The sequence below is a fragment of the Aplysia californica genome, unplaced genomic scaffold (assembly GCF_000002075.1).
Source record: "Aplysia californica isolate F4 #8 unplaced genomic scaffold, AplCal3.0 scaffold00096, whole genome shotgun sequence".
Classification (NCBI taxonomy): Eukaryota; Metazoa; Mollusca; class Gastropoda; order Aplysiida; family Aplysiidae; genus Aplysia; species Aplysia californica.
In genome coordinates this window covers 53,646-68,714 of record NW_004797366.1, presented here as the reverse complement: position 1 = coordinate 68,714, position 15,069 = coordinate 53,646, and the positions used below count along the sequence as shown (strand labels likewise).

The following is a 15,069-nucleotide window of genomic DNA, read 5'->3' as shown; positions in this document are numbered from 1 at the left end:
TAAAGAACTTTATCCCAGATATAAATTAACTTGCTGCCAGGTAAAGATGGCAAAAACATCCAGCTGTTCCAAAGCGGCTTATAAGAAGAGTGACAATTGGCATGCCTTGATATAATAATAATGTTATTATTTTAACTTTTGTCAGTTTTAATTCATATAACTTTTCAAAAAAAGTTTTAGTTCTTCCACTTCCCATTGATGTGTTCATCCAGTAAGTTTTAGTTTTTCCACTGCTCAATGTGTTCATCCAGTCTGACCCACAACCTTTAGTGTAATTTGAGTTTTGCCCCCTGAGCAATTTAGTTACAATGTAGTTTGACACTCCTCAGAAACACAACGCTAGGCAGCTTAGAACTGAAGTCACCTTTGTATGCCCAACTGTAGAAGCATTTTTTGTATGCACTAGCAGAATAAAATAGCGGCAAAGAAAAATAAAGAAAGACCTGCTATATATCATAGACTGAGAATGTAAAATTCAGCAGTAGTAACTTTACAACTTCATGAAATAACGCATCAAAGCAGAAACTGGGGAAGATGAAGGCTTGTTGAGGCAGAGGTGTGGGGCACAAAGGGACAAACACAGCCAGGCTGACAGGTGACATGCAGTAATCTACACAATGGGAACATTCATTTACTTGCCAGGGTTGGAACTGTGTGGTGAAGCACTGATTAAGCGCTTCACCATTGCACACAGAAGACACCAGTTCAATTCCCTTGTGGGGAGAACTTATTTCGTACTATCTCCTTCTTTCTGTTGCAGCGTTGTATTCCTATCAGCTAGGGTAGGTCCTAACTGGCAAAATCAAAGCAGCCCATCTCCTAAATGTTGTAAGTAGTGTCAATGGGGAGTAACACTTTTCTACAACTTTTTTTCTGGGTTGTAGGCTCAAGAGTAAGAAAAGTAGCATGTTGATGTAATTTCATTACAAAATTAGCCTGAGCAGAAGTAGTTATAATAGTGGTACTGAATAGAAGTAGAAAGAGCAGATATTCAGATATATATGGCGTTAGATTAATCCCCAACTACCTGCTTCTATAAGAAGAGACTGTTTTTGAACAGATAAGCACAAAAAACAAAAACGCTCACCAGGCTTGACAGTCTTAGATGGTCTGACTGGCTTGCGATTGATGCTCGAGTCGGCTACAGCAGCTTTCTGAACTTTCTCATCCGATGGTCCAGTCAAGCTGCTCAGGCTACGGCTTCTGACCTTGAGAGTGCTGGCTTGACCACCAGGCATTTTAGAAGTGGGCAGCTGACCCTGAGACGACCTTGACAACAGAGGTTTCTTAGCCCGTGTGGTGGGTTTGACAAACAAGGCCCTTTTCGGATTGCTGCAAGCAGTGTCAGACTTGGCATTGTCCAAGGAGTCGGGGGGAACAGTTGCATGTACTGGGTCAGAGTGAGTTTCTTCTCTTTCTTCATCAGCAACAGGGATATCAAATGCAGTATTTCTTGGCATCAGTCCATCAGCTGATATGGAGCGCCTCAACATTTTCTTCTCTGTGACTTTCTTGGGTCGTCGTTGAGCTAGTACGGTTGGCACAAAGCAAACTCTTCTCTCTGTGATAAACATCTCCCTATGATCTACACAAGGATCCTGTGTCTCAGAAGTTTCTTTCTGGGCTACAGCAGAAGAGGAAGTTTGGACACTATTAGTTTCATCCGAAATCTTTTCAGGACAGGCAAATTGTCTCACAGCTTGTGATTCAAGTGGAGACTCACTCAAAGGCACAACGGTTATTTCTTGATGCAGGGACGATGCAACATACTCTTTTCGCTGCACCTGGAGAGAGTCAGAAGAAAATGTAGAAATTCTACTAGAATCAAGCGAGTCCTTCGTCACGTTTCCCACGCTGTCTTCTTCCGAGATATCCTCATAATCCACAATCTTGTTGGACATCAGACAAACTGATGTGATTGGAGGAGCTGATGCCTCAGTCATTGAAGTTTTCACCATCTCAAATTGATGCTGTTGTACCTCCTCTGTCTTCTGAAGGTCATTTGATTTTCCTAGCTCGTCAGACAGCATTTCCACTGTATTCTGCTCATTTCCAGACGCCTCAGTTACAAGGGTAGAACTGGATACTGTTGGAGTTTCCATTCTTTCAGGCATAATACCCCCAGGTTGAGGAATGACTGGCACACTCAGTGTCTTCCCCATCTCCGGACAGACTCCCGCCATTCCATCAGAAGTGGCAGAAGTCTCAACAGACGTGCAAAATTTCAGTTTTCTTTTGTTCATGGCTGCAACATCAATGACTTTTGGGCTTCGTATGATGTGGGTTGACCTGCGTGATAAGTCTGGGTTGGGGCTAGTGGGAAGCTGTGGTGGAGTGTTGAACTGCTGAGGGCTCGCAGGGACTGCCTCAATGTATGTCTCTGTCATTGACTTGACCACGTCCGTGGTCTCCTTCACCACCACATACATCTGTCCGTCAATCTCCTCATAGTGTTCCTCCACATGAATACGAATGTTCTCAGTAGTCTCTGTGTCATCTCCTGGGAGAGTACCTGGGCTGTCTTGCCTTGATGACAAAAGCATTTGTCTTTTCCTGTTGTTCAAAGCCGCTAGTAAGGCATCCGAGGGCCGTGATTTTGTAACTGTCATTGTCCCACGGCGAGAAAATTCCGATGCCATGCCTGGACTTGTCGGCAACGCACTTGGTGAAACTGGACAAAATCTTTGTGGAGACAACGACCGCTCAGCAGCATTGACAACCCTGTCCAGTTGAGACTTACGAGGCGTGATGACATAGGAAGAACTCTGTTCTGCTGCCATCGTTATGGTCCCAGCAACATCTGCTCGCATCGTCCCTTGCTCCGAGGTCTTCAGAGAACCAGCATCTAGAGTTGCCTCAGTGCTGCAGGCTATTTCACGACAGAAATCTTCAGCTAATGATATCTCATTTTGAGAGACAGTGACTGTATCAGCCAAATTCAAGTCAGGGAAGAGATTGCCCCTTCTTGACAGAGAACTGTTCTTTCCACCATTGCTTTCATTTTTATCAACTCCATCATCATCAGGGAGAAGGTTTTCAAAAAAGCTTCCACTTCTTTCATGTGAGACATCAAATGATCTGCCTTTGACGATGGTACCAGAATCCACAGCGCTACCTTCCTTCACTGGAGTCACCTGTTCATCTGTCTCACCATTGTGTTTCTCAACTGATGGACAAACCAACTTATCTTCCTGGACTTCGGGTTTCGAGCTCGGAGTACCCTTTTTCTTTTTTCTCTCGGTAACATTACTTTCAAATGGAGAGCCTTGCAGTTTCACAACTTTATTGGTGGTCAGCTTTTCTGCAACCTCCCGTTTAGCTACAGTAGGAGATTTCTTTTTCAGATTCTTCTTCTTGATATCAGATTCCTGCCTCTTGGCTGATGATTCTCTTGCACTTGTAGTGCTCTGTGTTTTGACCTTCACCTGCTGGCATCCGACCTTTCCAACAGACTTGTTCCGCTTGACCTCCTGTGCTGTGCTGGCAGATCCACGTTGTGCACAAGGCCCCTTTCTCTTCCACTCTTCTTTCTGGCCAGAAAGCCGTCTCTGGTTTTTCTTCACAACTCCAGTAGTCATCTGCACCTCCTCTTTCCTGAACTGTGAGGAGATGGAGCGACGTTTCGTGCCAAACTTCTCAGAGGGACGCTTCTTCGGAGTTCCAGAACTACTTCCTGAGGGGGCAGTCTTCGGAGAATATGTGAGAGACACCCGAACATTCTGCAAATGGCTGACCACTGCCCTATGAGGAATGGAATTATTGAGAGTCGCGGAGGGGCTGGGAGGTTCGTTACGAGTCCCCGACCCGCTTTGATCGTGAGCCATGGCTTTCATGTCCTCCATGAAGGAGTTTGGGCTCACCATACCCATACCCTGGGAGATGATGCTGGAATTCATGCTGTTACCCTCTGGAGGGGAGATGACTCCACCTGAGGATCTCACACATCCTACCTTCATCTGAGAAATCAATGACAATGACTCATTCAGCATAGTATTCGGCGAGGCAGGGCTTGTTTTGGTACTGTTCTGATTCTCAGAGGTATTTGGAGAGTTCCACGCAATTCTCTTCATCATTTCCAGTTCTTTAGGATCTGCTGACGTTCTAGACTTGGTCCCACCACTAGCCGGGTTGACTTTTTTAGCATCAGACAAAGGCAGGTCCACAGAATTGGATCTCATAAGATGAGCAACATCCTTGCCTTTCTTAGGCGTCAGAACTCTTGTTTTACTTTGCTGAGAAGTTGACTTATGTGTTATGTCCTCCGTGCAGAATGTTTTGCCATCCTCTCTTCGAGACTGATCATTCCTGATACTGCTGGTTGTGTCTGCAACTTTGCCAGCTGGCAGGAGGGGTACCACAAACGTTTCCTTCAGATATTCATTTCTACTGACAGCCGCTGCGTTCAGTGCAGCATTATCTTTCTTTTCTCCAGCTTCAGCCTGCCCCTTATGCTTCTCCCTGGCTTTCTCAGCACTTGCTTCATTGGCCTGAAAATAGGAATCCACCGTGATGCCATTTTCATTTCCCTCATTGAGTGGGATGGGGCTCATAGTGTTAAGGACAGGTGATGTGATATCTGAGATCTTCCTCCATTGCCGTCTGTGCTTGGATGCTTCATCTGGTTTGGCAAAAATTGCCGTCGATTCCAACGGGGAAGGGGATTTTGATGCTTCCTCCCCTTCATGTGAAGGCCGAGGAGCAAAAACTTCTGCAGCACAAGGATCCGCTCGGGTTTCAGCAAAGACAGTAGGACCAGCTGGCTCAGGGTTATTGCAGTTCTCCTTGGCAACAGTCAAATATTTGGACTCTTGTGACTTGAGGATCTCACTGTTCTCCTTATTCTCTCCCCGCTGTCCCCTGCTACCAAGCTCGGCCATGAGATCTCGAGCCTCCTGGCTTCTCCGTGGACTGTAGCTTGACTTGATATGAGTCAGGGCAGATGTCTGCACCACAGTGCCAGGCTGCTTCACTCTTGGACCCATGGGATAGCGCCTCTGTGGAAAACATGTTCAAAAGCATTACCTTTAGAGCAAAAGTTACTAATTCTAACAAGCTGGTGTATTTAGAAAATCAAACATGATTGCTGATTATGATTAAGCTATCTTCAATGTAGAAAACAGGAACCAACTAACCCCCCCCCCCCCAAAAAAAAAAAATTTTTTTTTAAAAATTAAAAATTACAAAATTGTTAAATCTCACACACATACGAAAATGAATTGCATGTAAAACCAGACGAAAGTCATTTTAAATTAAGTTCACCTTTTTCTACTAACCAGATAGCATCATTTGGATAAGAATGGGCTCAGAACACGAGAGAAAAAAGAACATTTTTGGAGACCAGAAACAGACTACAACCAATAAATCAAAGGATAGACTCCAAAAAACATGTAATATGTAACCCTCTAAAAATTTGTCGATGCATTCCCCTCTCCTATGATTTGGCAATTATGAAAAGAACATCAAACTTATTTACCAGAATAGAAGAACAAAAAAACACAGAATACTTTCATAACCAACAGTCTTTTTCTCAAAGTACTCAAAGTAACCTACCACTTTCCGAGGAGCTTTCGGCTTCTCCACAGTTCCCAGCACAAAAGCTTGGAGCCTGAAAATACCATTGACCGAAAACTGGATCATCTCACGACAACCTCCATCCTCCTCTGGACTCCAGGTAATCTCCAGCTCAAACACATCCTCAGCTCCCACTACAAACCTGAGAGAAACAAATAAAAATCGAGCATTCGTAATGACAAAAATAAGAGGGTTATAAAATTTCAAGAAAATGTGACAACCTTAGGGATAAATAAATAGGCTCATTAAAGAGATGTTTGGAAATGAACTCTAAGTTGATGGCACTTTTAATGCTTCACAACTGAGAGGCCATCAACAACCTTGATAGGGAACGATATCCACCATTCAATGCAAAGAACAAATATATATATATATAGTAAACAGACTATTATGTTATAATCAGTGTTGGGTTGATTTAAATCAGTTGATTTTTTAAATTTAAATCAACTTGATTTTTTAAATAAAAATCAGTGATTTAAATCACTTAAAATTTTTTAAAATTTTCATTCAGTTTTTACATATTTCAACATTCAGAATACCTTTCCTTGGTTTTATAAAACAGATATAAGGTTAAGTAGACTATTAATATAATCATGTTTAAAAGTCTGCTTTCCCTCCTTTCACTGTAAAATACTACAGTATTCAATTTACTTTTTTTCCCTATAAATTGAAATCAGAGCTGGGTTAATTATAACAGTTTGCTTATCAAGAAGAGTGGTTGGCTCACCTTGAATGTTCAATCTTGAAGTTCTTCTTGAAGGGGAACCGCTCCACAACTACTTCCTGATCATAGTCGTGAGGGTTGCGGATCAGAAGTGTTCTCAGTTTGCTCTTCCCAACCAGGATCTTGCCAAACGAGATCTTCGGTGGACTGGTGAAGTGTGTGAGAGTAAGAGTCTCAACACTGTCCAAACTGCGGCGTTTCGTCCGAGGAGGTTTGGTTTCCATGCCATTGTGAGGGAGAGCGAGCTCAGGGGTGGGTGGATTGTCAAACCAAGATCTCCGAGCTTTTCTCATGGGGGCACCAGAGCCACCGGCATCATGGTTGACAGACATTTTTGGCAATTCTGCAGAAATAAAAAAGAGAACATTTAATAGCAACCACTATGTTTTCTTGAATGATCTGATGCTGACTAGTGACGTACCTTGAAGTGAGTCTTCGATTTATGAAAAGGTCAACAGTTCAATCTTACCGAGTTGGAGTCATCACCACAAAGTCAATTGTGAGTGATGACCTTTGCAGGCTTGGAGAATCTTTCCATTCCCCATGTGACACTAGATCTAGAAAGATTAGATCATGCTCAGCGGGTGACTCATGCTGCATCATCAGACCTACTGATATATAAGGAAGGAGGACTACATTCTAGATCTAGAGAATCTAGATTCTAGATAGGCCTACATCCAATACATAGACGATCTAGATCTAGAATATGATGAATATTATGATGGTCCTAGTCATGATACTGATATTGATGGCCATTGATGATTACGAAAAGAGAGAGAGGAGAGAGAGAGAGAGAGAGAGAGAGAGAGAGAGAGAGAGAGAGAGAGAGAGGGGGAAAGAGAGAGAGGGAGAGGGGGAGAGAGAGAAAGAGAGAGAGAGAGAGAGAGAGAGAAAGAGAGAGAGAAGACGCTCATGTTCGAACAAACGGAAGGACTTCCGTAACGAGCGACCACCCCATCAAACACAATAAAGAAGAGGCCTAACCCTAACCCTAACCCAACCCCTACCCCTAGCCCTCAATTCTGCTCTGTCTCATTCATAGTGGTCGCTCGTTACGGAAGTCCTCCCGAACAAACTAATCTAGAATCTAGATCTAGACCTACTCCTAGATCTAGTCTAGATCCAGATTTCTAGTTGTTTTCAGTAGGACTAGAAGATTATCTAGATCTAGATTCTAGATCTAGCCTATAGGCTACTCTCTAGACCTGGGCCTGGGCGTAGCCGGCCTAGTGGGCCTGCTGGGTCATCTGATTTCAGCTCGTCAGAAAGAACACTGAACTTTGAAATAGATTTCCAAATTATTAAACTTACCTGAATGTTCAGTTACAAGCACAGTTTTCACCTGAAGAATGCACAAATAGATCTACATTACTATTTGATAAATTTGAAAGCTAACAGTAATCTAAATCTCTAAATCTATCTCTAGCCTAGTCTTAGGCCTATGTTTATAACTTCAGCTTGCACACAACTGTGTAGACTCTCCACTCTCCTGACTAACTTGTTTACAATCGTTTCAAAATTCGAAACAAGCAGGGAATCAGCCAATCACAAAGCGCCTTCTTTAAAATCCGGTTGCTATCGAGCATAGGATAAAGGGCGTAAATCTGACTACAAACTCCGATATTGTGTCAATTTAACTATTGTGAAAGTATTGAGTAACAATTAATGTATTTTGGGTTAACTGTAACATGTTTCAGAAAAATAAAATCGAGTATTTAGTTTTACGGCATTCAAACTGGATCGTGTTATCGAGCCAGGTCTACTTTTAGTTTCGTTTTTACATTTTCTTTCTTCCTGTTATGTTACATGCGTGTTGTATATTTTAGTGTCTCTGGTTATGTTGATGAAGTAAAAAAGTCGAACGTTGACGCAGAGTGGTTGAAGGTAGACGTGTTTGAATCACAGTGGCCCACAGAATAGATACACACATGATTCATGTCATAGTTTGTTTCAAGTCTCGATATTAATTTTGGCAAGGAGATGACATAACAAACTCATTATTATCGAAGTCTGGCCAGCAATATTATAATAATATAGCATTATATAGCCGAGGTAAGTAGACATCTAGATCTAGACTGAGGACCCTGAGCCTGAGGTTTCAATTTCAGGGAGTTTTACCCTAACATAGAGGCTCAGTTCAGTAACTTACTAAATAATAATAGCCTAATAATGATGTCGATGATAATAATAATAATAATAATAATGATTGCATTTTTATAGCGCCTATCCACGCTCAAAAAGCTTGCTCTATGTGCTTTACAACCATTAGCCTAATGATTAGGGAAGATTGAAGAATACCCGACCACTCGTAACATTATTGCGCGAGAATGTGGGGCGGGTGATTGGGGTGGAGGAGGGGGTTGGGGGGGCAGGGGGGTCTCCCCCCCTGACAAAATTGTAATAAATAGATTTAGATCAACCGGTCCGAGATTCACCATTGAGAGATATTAAAAACTGGGGAAAATCATGAATTCCGAAGGTTGAGGCAAATAGGCAAAGTCAGTCCGCAGGTCCGGTATTCCTCAATCTTACCCAACCATTATTACCCCAGCAGACCCTCTGAGAACACTCAGAAACATTCTCGGCTTCCGCGGAAGCATAATGGCATAATAGGAATAGGGGAGTGTATACAGACCCGGTAACTGGGAACAAAGTCACAAAGTATACAGACCCGGTAGAGGAACTCTTTTTGTGATTTCGGAAAGTTTCAGCGCCCTCTTGGCTCAGGATAGACCTCAGAATTCTACACTAAGGTAGACCTCGGGGTGATCTTATACTTTAGCACATTAAATTCTTCAGTTGAGGACTTCCGAAACGAGCGACCACTTACAGATCTGGATCAAATTTCTATGTCATCAAGATTATAACTCAATGGCTTCCAAAATCATGATGGAAGACTGAAAACCACTGCTGTTATACGATCTGCTCATGACAAAATTATGGTAGTTTGCACATTTTTAGGCCCAGTTCAAAGTTTTGAAGGTCTGAGTCGGGGATTAGTAGACTTTGGGAATTTAACGTGCTAAAGTATAAGATCACCGACCTCGGTTCTTCTAGATATCTAGATTAGATCTATTCTATGGCCTAGGTCTAGCTTATAGTGTACATCTATGAGATAGACTGACATAAATTATTGATCTAGTTTCGAGGCTAGCCTAGATCTAGATCTAAATGAAGATTGCGGATGTCTTTTCGATGAACGATCGTTTTTCCTCCGTTTTGGAGTTGGAGGAATCACAATTTGAAGAAAAGAACATTGTCATATTTCAATTGAGCATTTCCCTCCCTATTTCTCTGCCGCTCTCTCTCTCTCTCTCTCTCTCTCTCTCTCTCTCTCTCTCTCTCTCTCTCTCTCTCTCTCTCTCTCTCTCTCTCTCTCTCTCTCTCTCTCTCTCTCTCTTTCTCCTCTGTCTCTGTGTATCGCTCGCATTCTTTTTCTTTGTGTGTCTTCTTTCTCCCCACCTATTTCCCTCTCTATCTTTCTCTCGTTCCCTCCTGCCAAGTGGGGCATGTCATTTACCTTTTTCTAGCACTTCTCTCTCTCTCTCTCTCTCTCTCTCTCTCTCTCTCTCTCTCTCTCTCTCTCTCTCTCTCTCTCTCTCTCTCTCTCTCTCTCTCTCTCTCTCTCTCTCTCTTTCTCCTCTGTCTCTGTGTATCGCTCGCATTCTTTTTCTTTGTGTGTCTACCGAGTCTGTATACTTCGTGACTTTGTTCCCGGTTACCGGGTCTGTATATACACTTCGTATGCTAAGTGCAAGCTGCAGATTTCACGTGCTCAAACACTACCAAACTGACAAGATCGTTCACTGTCTATAGCTGGATACCCATTTCCACCTGGGTGAAGTGAAGTGAGAAAAATTTGTGCAAAGTGCCTTTCCCAAGGACACAACGTCGGGCCCCTGACGGGATTCGAACCCACGACCTTACGGTTGCGAGTCCGAGAGCCTAACCACTAGGCCACCGACGCCACTTAGATGGCTTTAAGTTAGTGTGACTGGTTTGAGATAGATCTAGATCTAGACTTTAGAAGTCTATATATGAATCAAGAATCTAAATCTGGGAAATCTTATTCTGATTCCCTGTAAGGACTTCTCTGTGGCCACTTTTATTCTCACCCCGGGTGAAAATAACATGTCTCGCTATTCCCCCCCCCCCCGCTGCTGAAAATAGCTAGCTCCCACCCCAGTGTGGGTGTGAGGCGAGGACTCCCCCGTGACCTCTCGCAGGCAGATGAAATGACCTAGGCACTTGGTGACTTGGTGGCTTACCGGCATGTATTTGGCTTGGGATGCTCCACAGCATCATGTTCGTCATTGTTCATGTCCAAATAGTCACTATTAGTATTAGTCACAGTCAGACAATTAGCAGAAAGACCCTGGAGTGGACTCTGGAAATGAGAGATGAGCAGCTATAGACATGTGCCGCCTGCTATGATTACTAGCTCTGAATCCAAGTAATCCAAGTAAAATCACGAACTTCCTCACCTCCTCTTGCCACACTGGCTTGATGGTCCAGAGGCTGTGTCAGGTGGCTGGTGTGGGCCTTGAGGCAATATAATTGTATAATATTACCCTGTTCTCGCTGCAGAGGTCAAACCTTGAGCGAGCGATGCCTGGAGTGGCTATCGACAAACAAGGCCTCTTCTTGCCCTCTCTCTCTAGGCGAGGGATGCAAATATCCCTCAGAAAACTGAGGAAAACACCCTCAGTTATCCATCCATTGTCATTCTTGTTGAAGAACACTTGCTCAAAGCCCTCAAGAGCATTGTAGGGTGGATCCCTCTTGTAAGGAAAGATGAGGAAAGGCGGAAGGTACCGTCCATTTGTGAAGATGCAGGCAAGAGTGGTGACCCATCACACGAAACCCTGCCTTACCAGACGCCATGCCGGCTCTGCGCGACTACCCCCACCCATCCCCTTAGAGAAACTGAGCGGGTCCATGCTCTGCTTAGCACTGATGCTACATGCTCAACACACTGCTGTGTCTGTAGTACAAGTATACACATCTTCATAAATGCCTTGACAGCCTTACAACTGCAAGTCGATGCACTGTTAGAATACATAATCAGCAAGCTTGGAAATAATTTCCCTTTGTGTATGTGCAGTAAGCAACCACAGCTACCTGCCAAGAATCTAGTGCCACAGGAAAGAATACTCCCAGATGTTGATAAGCACGGAAATGCTTTAGCATGTCTTAATTGATTCTTTCATACCATAGAGGCGTGTTGTACTGCCCCCCCCCCCCCCCCCATCTGAATTTTTAGACATTTTTAGTTTGATATAGTTTTCTAACACTATTCTCTATCTTTTCTTGTCAGAATTTTTCCCTTGGAAGCTACCAGGCAATTGAGTTGAACAACTCAAGAATCGTCATGCTTGTATGAGTGACAGAGCTACATGTATAAAATTTGTCTCAAACTCTTAACTCCAAATTCAACCTCATCTTTCTTTTCCCCTGTGCTAGGTCTAGACGTAGAAATTTATATCTAAAATGTCATGTTCTCTCAGAATGGAGCCCATGGATTTTGACAGTGAGGAGCCTGTGTACAGACATTCATCTTATCGCCAAGCTTCTCTCTCTCCTCCGTTGCCATCTGTCAACAGAGAGAGTGATGCCTCCGACATGGATGTCGACTCAAACTCACCCGTCCAAGGTCAGACCATTTACTTTTCTTTTCATGTTTAGCTCGTTTTGCTATATCAAGCAACCTGAAAATCATATGTGTTACAGGGAGGGAGTCTTGTTTGTGTTTATATTTGACAAATTTCAAGAGTTCTTTAAATTGAGGGGAGATGGCCTGAAAAAATATAAAGATGAGTTAAAGACAGGTGCAATGTGTTTTTTTGTTTTGTCAGAGCATGTAGGCTATGTATTTCATGTTTTGTTTTAGTGGAGTAAATGAAAGCTAACAGCTAACATATGTTTCGCCAATGACTTTCATATATTTTGTTGTATCAACAAGGGGAAATGTGAATGTAAAGAATGGGGAAGGGGCATTATATAGACATAATGAATTCAATCAGTCTGTTAGAAAACTTTAAGGCCAGAAATAGCTCTTCGAATCCTAAGAATAAGTGTTGTGCTATGGATCAACTAAACGTACTTACTTGTAAACACTTTAACCCTATTATTCTTGCTTTTGTGCCCCAGAGCAATGTGTACTATCCCGAACCAATGCGATCTGATGCAACATCTCTGACTTCTTACTAATGCGACACAAGTAATCCCTATTGTGACAGCTTTTACCATCTTGTGGTGAACTCTTGAGCTGCAGTTAGTAGAGATTAGCTTAATAATGTAATTTTTCTCTCCAGGGAAATTTTATGTTTAGGTTTTACTTTATGCACAGTATACAATAGTACCCCAAACACTGACAATACCCCTTAAGCACAGGTCTCTCCTTCACAAGGTGATTTTTTGTTGTTGTCCAACTGTAGATTCTGCCCATCGTCAGATGTCGCCACGATGGTCAGCATCCCTTGAGCATGTGAGCCGCGCTGTCAGTGCTGTCATGTCGATGAGCGTCGGAGGGAAGGAACCAACAGATGACAACGGGGGAAGGATGGCGTCAAAGGAATGTGAAGTCTCTCAAGCTACCCAACGATCTCACAGCTGGGAACCCGCAGCTACTGTTGTGAGAGGGGTTGTTGCGTTTCGGAAAAACAAGAAAACAGGTTATGGTATCCCCGATGATGACCCAACTTTCTCTCATTTCCCAGGCTATGTGAGGGATGTACAAAATGAAAGATCATTGCGACAAAGATCTGGAAATGTTCTAGCTACCCCAGAAGCTTCTGCTACTCCTCTGAATACCAAGACTGCTGGACAAATGAGTCATCCGCGTGGTCCTCCGAGAAAGAAGCTAAGAGTTGGTTCTAATGAAACGGATGTAGGACAAAAATCATCAAAATGTACCTGCAAGAGTGTCTCACTTTGGACAATATTTCTTTTTATAATAGTCTGTTTAATTTTTTACATTCATGACTGGCAGGACAAAAGATGTAAGGCAAGCAAGCTGTTTGACAAGAGATCTCTTGAAATTGATCTGGAATCTTATGTCTTTGGGCAAGAAGTTGCCTCTCGCATGGTAACAACAGAACTCGAAACATACTTTCATCAGCTCAACACACCGTCTACTTCAGAGGAATACTCGGTTTCTTCCAAAAGAGCTTCATATGGGAAGAATAATGTAGACTTGTGTAAACCTTTGGTGATGTCATTCCATGGTGGCACTGGTGTAGGGAAGAATTTTATGAGCCGAATTATGTCGGAGAACTTAAAGCGTTCGAAAGTTATGCAGTTCGTGATACCTCATTTATTTCCCCACAAAGTTTACAATGAAATTTATTCTAAACAGATACAGCAGTGGATCATGGGAAATGTCACAGAATGTAAGGTCAGCATATTTGTCATTGATGAGATGGACAAAGCACCCCCTGGTGTTGTTTCTGGCATCGGTCAGGCTGTCCACTCTCTGTCAAAGCCGTGTCACCTCGCCGCACCCGTCATTGTACTTCTACTGTCCAATGCTAACGCTGTAGAAATTAACCGCAGGTTTCTTAGTCTTCGTCATGCCCATCCATCTTCGTTAATCAGAGAAAAAATTTCTGATTCAAAGTTCATGGATATTTTCAAATCCGAGAGTGAATGGTATTTTACTCTAGCATCCAGTACTATAGATGTTTTTGTTCCTTTTCTTCCTCTGGAAAAGTCTCATGTTATTCAGTGCATCCGTAGGGATCTCGTGGCAAAAGGTTTCTCCAGCAATTCCGATGCAGTTGAGAAAATCTTGAGAGAGCTCAGTTACTCAACGTTTGGAGACCTTCATCTCTCCACCACAGGCTGTAAGAGAGTCCAGGACAAAGTGGACTATGTTATGATGCAGGTCAACTCAAAGTGACCAATGTGCAATTGAGCTCCAAAAGTTTTGTGCTGTGATTTAGGACTGACAGTTTTCTTGATTGATAGCGAATATTTATCTTTTTTTTCTTCTGTGTTATGAAAGTATTTTTTCTGTGAATCAGGACATCTCTATGAGTGTGAGTCATGAATTGCTCAAACTCAAATGTGACCCAGACTTTGTCTTTCTGGTATGATATGCCAACAATTTTAACACGTCTTTGCCATGTGTATGAATCTGTAAACTGTTATCATATACAAGTATTTGCCTTTATTTGTCAGTATTGTGCATGTTCTTCCAATAGTTGACATGAGGTTCTTGTTGGGCCTTATTTAGCTACGGCTCAATTCCAAAGGACTTTTGTTGTTATGGTTTTCCTGAGAAGTTCACAGATCCTGGAATGACTTCAGGACTTGTTGTGATCTTCATGTCTCTCAGGCAGAAATTTGTCTTGGTCGTTTACAGTGGCGGTGGGTGTTACAAGGGTCTGGTGCACTCTTGCATACACACAACATAACATGTAGGCCTATTACGTCCTGAACCCCCATCATTACCCTTTTCTTCTGTTCTTTATTTTTGTACTACCCACATTCCCAATTTGGGAAACCGTTCTCCGGGATTGTAATCTACGTATACAACAGAACAGGCTTCCCCTGATCGATGAAGAATGTAAATCCAGATTTTTTTTACCTCTCCGAACTTCTGACACATACACACACACACACACACACACACACACACACACACACACACACAGCTTTACCTTTAATCCTGCTTAGGCTCTGTCTTACCTACGACGACTATGAGAGTGTATGTGTGTGGCTCTGTGTGGGTCTGTGTGTGTGGGGGGGTCTGTGTGTGTGCGTTATGATTT

At 42.8% G+C, this 15,069-nt stretch overlaps 2 protein-coding genes across 3 annotated transcripts in view; one reads left to right on the top strand and one right to left on the bottom strand.

The window, feature by feature from the left end:
* The window catches only part of LOC101859161 (abnormal spindle-like microcephaly-associated protein homolog), a 32,003-nt gene extending 24,199 nt beyond the window's left edge, over nucleotides 1-7,804 (bottom strand). The window contains exons 1-4 of the mRNA XM_005095110.3: nucleotides 7,607-7,804; nucleotides 6,299-6,638; nucleotides 5,551-5,713; nucleotides 1,088-4,994 (exon numbers count right to left, since the gene is read on the bottom strand). Coding sequence (XP_005095167.1) covers nucleotides 1,088-4,994; nucleotides 5,551-5,713; nucleotides 6,299-6,627 — 4,399 coding nt within the window. The 5' untranslated portion in view covers nucleotides 6,628-6,638; nucleotides 7,607-7,804. The remainder of the gene's footprint in view (nucleotides 1-1,087; nucleotides 4,995-5,550; nucleotides 5,714-6,298; nucleotides 6,639-7,606) is intronic.
* A 325-nt stretch (nucleotides 7,805-8,129) lies between these two features.
* On the top strand, nucleotides 8,130-14,455 carry LOC101858771 (torsin-1A). 2 transcript variants are annotated; one of them, XM_035968899.1, is made up of 3 exons: nucleotides 8,130-8,179; nucleotides 11,803-11,948; nucleotides 12,733-14,455. In XM_035968899.1, exons 2-3 carry the CDS (start codon nucleotides 11,804-11,806, stop codon nucleotides 14,193-14,195), a joined length of 1,608 nt encoding a protein of 535 aa, XP_035824792.1. In that variant the 5' UTR covers nucleotides 8,130-8,179; nucleotide 11,803; the 3' UTR covers nucleotides 14,196-14,455. The 2 variants fall into 2 exon arrangements, with proteins under 2 accessions (XP_035824792.1, XP_005095165.1); XM_005095108.3 differs by having other exon boundaries at nucleotides 8,136-8,347.
* The last annotated feature ends 614 nt before the right edge of the window (nucleotides 14,456-15,069 follow it).

Coding starts and splice junctions, on each gene's coding strand:
- LOC101858771 (XM_035968899.1), top strand. CDS start 11,804: ATGGAGCCCATGGATTTTGACAGTGAGGAGCCTGTGTACAGACATTCA. Junction 11,949..12,732: donor CTCAAACTCACCCGTCCAAG/GTCAGACCATTT, acceptor GTCCAACTGTAG/ATTCTGCCCATCGTCAGATG.